We start from the raw sequence: 2,297 nt of genomic DNA, 5'->3' as shown, positions 1-2,297 counted from the left end.
ATAGATATGGCAAAGCGTGAACACCAAAGATTATTACTTGACATAGAACAGTCTGATAACGAGGCACAGTCTCATAACGAGGCACAGTCTCATAACAAGGCCTCTTGTTATGAGACTGTGCCTCGTTATGAGACTGTGCCTCGTTATCAGACTGTTCTATGTCAAGTAATAATCTTTGGTGTTCACGCTTTGCCATATCTATAGCAACCCTTTTTTTGATTGCCATATATATAGCAACCCTTTTTTTGATTTCTATTGTTTTCCATTTTTCTATTTGTGCCTTCATTGTTTCGTTACAATACTCCTTTAAACTATTTGGCTCTTTTTTGATGTTTATGGGAATTAGATGTGTAATAGCCTCAATGGCTACAAATATTGTAGTATTTTCTGGTTGACGGAGCCATTGTGTATAATAAAAGGCCCCTACTATTGGTAGGGCCTTTCGTATGGTAAAATTTATTGGTAGGATGATCACCATAAAAGTGATTGAAATTATTTTATAGCAATGAAGAAGCCTCTTTTTTTTGTCCCCAATACACTCTATGCACTGTATGATGGCGTAGTTCAGATTCAATATAATCCATGTAGATATAGATGCAATGACCCATCCCAGTGCTAGTGAACTTGTTGCTTGATCCATTGCTCCTACTATGTTATAATTAAAAGCAAAACAAATGATATCTTCTTCTAGTTCCTCCCTTTCTATAGCAGGTAAGTTAGTTATTGAGCCATTATCATAAAAACACTTGAACTCATGACTGGTAGATGAATCTAAATTATTATTGCCGACATAAATTACGAAGATCTTGGTTAAAAATGTTGTTACTACTTGATAAATTATCCAAATCACTCCCCAAAAGAACCCTTTCATGTGCGGTTTTGTTAATATAAACCCAAACATTACAGAATTGTTACCTTTACTTTTGATATATGGAAACATGATCCTCACCAATTTATCAGGAGTAAGACCACGGCAACCACTAATTCCAATAATTCCAACAATGATTGCTGTGGCAAGAGCAAGAAAAAATGGTATACCAATGAAAAGTACAAGATATATCTTTAAAGAGTCCATAGCAGCACAATGCAACATAAACTTGTTTTTCCCCAATAATCAATTTCATAGCAACAGATAAGCAAAATGAATGATAACTTGTATTCATGCAGCAGTTGTATGTGACTCAGCAAAACATCATGAATAATAATAATAATAATAATAATAATAATAATAATAATAATAATAATAATAATAATAATAATAAATATTAGGAATAAAAGTAAAATAATAGTAAAACAATCCTGCAAAACTTTAAAAGTCATGGCAGCTAAGTGGGGTGAATCCTCTTTAGAAACACTACCATGTTAGTGATGTTACTTATAATAATACTATACCGTACAAGATGATTTATTGGCAAGGAATTAATATTGGTGATTGGTGGTTCTATGAAGAAATCACCAATATAAAATATGCCATTTTGTTCCAATCTGAGCATCCTCAATGGCACATATGGCACAAATACGGTATTACTCTCACCAATAAATTATCTTGTACAGTAATGCTAATAGCAGTAAGCAAGCAAGGAAGCTATAGTGCAGGTTTATGGTGATGTGTTATAAGAAATCTATTGTCTATTTTATATAATGTTACACACATGAAGTTATGTTGTACATGTACTCATGTAGGTAGTAATTTCCTTCTCTGACTTTATTTGCATTATATCACATTAGTTAATGATATTAATTAATTTCAATATAAATTCATAGGCTGACTCAGCATTATGTAATGCTGTATGACACTTATTCATTATGGTAAAATGTAAAATCTATTTTCTTTGATGTTTTTTATGTCTATGAATGATGCAATTTAAATGATATTTATTATTATTAATGTTAAGATAACAGAAAAGCAATATTATTCATTATGGTAAAATGTAAAATCTATTTTCTTTGATGTTTTTTATGTCTATGAATGATGCAGTTTAAATGATATTTATTATTATTAATGCTAAGATAACAGAAAAGCAATATTATTCATTATGGTAAAATGTAAAATCTATTTTCTTTGATGTTCTTTATAGCCCCGTTTACACTACAAACCAGTTTGGATCAAAGCGGTTCAGGAACCAGCTTAATTGTGTCCACACGTAACTGTGGTTGAATCGGTTTACAATGCTACATTGCATACATAATACAGCTGCTTCAGTACTTAAACCGGTTTGATTATCTCAAACCACCTCCTGAGGTGGTTTGAGATAAGTCGGTTTAAACCGCATGAAATGTCCACACGTAAACTGATT

General features: G+C 31.7%; 1 protein-coding gene across 1 annotated transcript; it reads right to left on the bottom strand.

Annotated features, from left to right (window-relative positions):
- Positions 1–37: 37 nt before the first annotated feature.
- Positions 38–1,124, bottom strand: LOC109591513 (uncharacterized; the record flags this gene model as incomplete). Its single annotated transcript, XM_020007241.1, has 2 exons — positions 916–1,124; positions 38–864 (listed from the first exon to the last, which is right to left on the bottom strand). Coding segments are annotated over exons 1-2 (1,005 nt in total), but the record flags the coding sequence as incomplete, so codon positions are not given.
- Between the last annotated feature and the right edge of the window lie 1,173 nt (positions 1,125–2,297).

The sequence above is a fragment of the Amphimedon queenslandica genome, unplaced genomic scaffold (genome assembly GCF_000090795.2).
Source record: "Amphimedon queenslandica unplaced genomic scaffold, v1.1 AMPQUscaffold_7970_Cont20083, whole genome shotgun sequence".
NCBI lineage: Eukaryota > Metazoa > Porifera > Demospongiae > Haplosclerida > Niphatidae > Amphimedon > Amphimedon queenslandica.
Note: the sequence above shows the minus strand (reverse complement) of the source record. Positions and strands in the feature narration are given on the sequence as shown.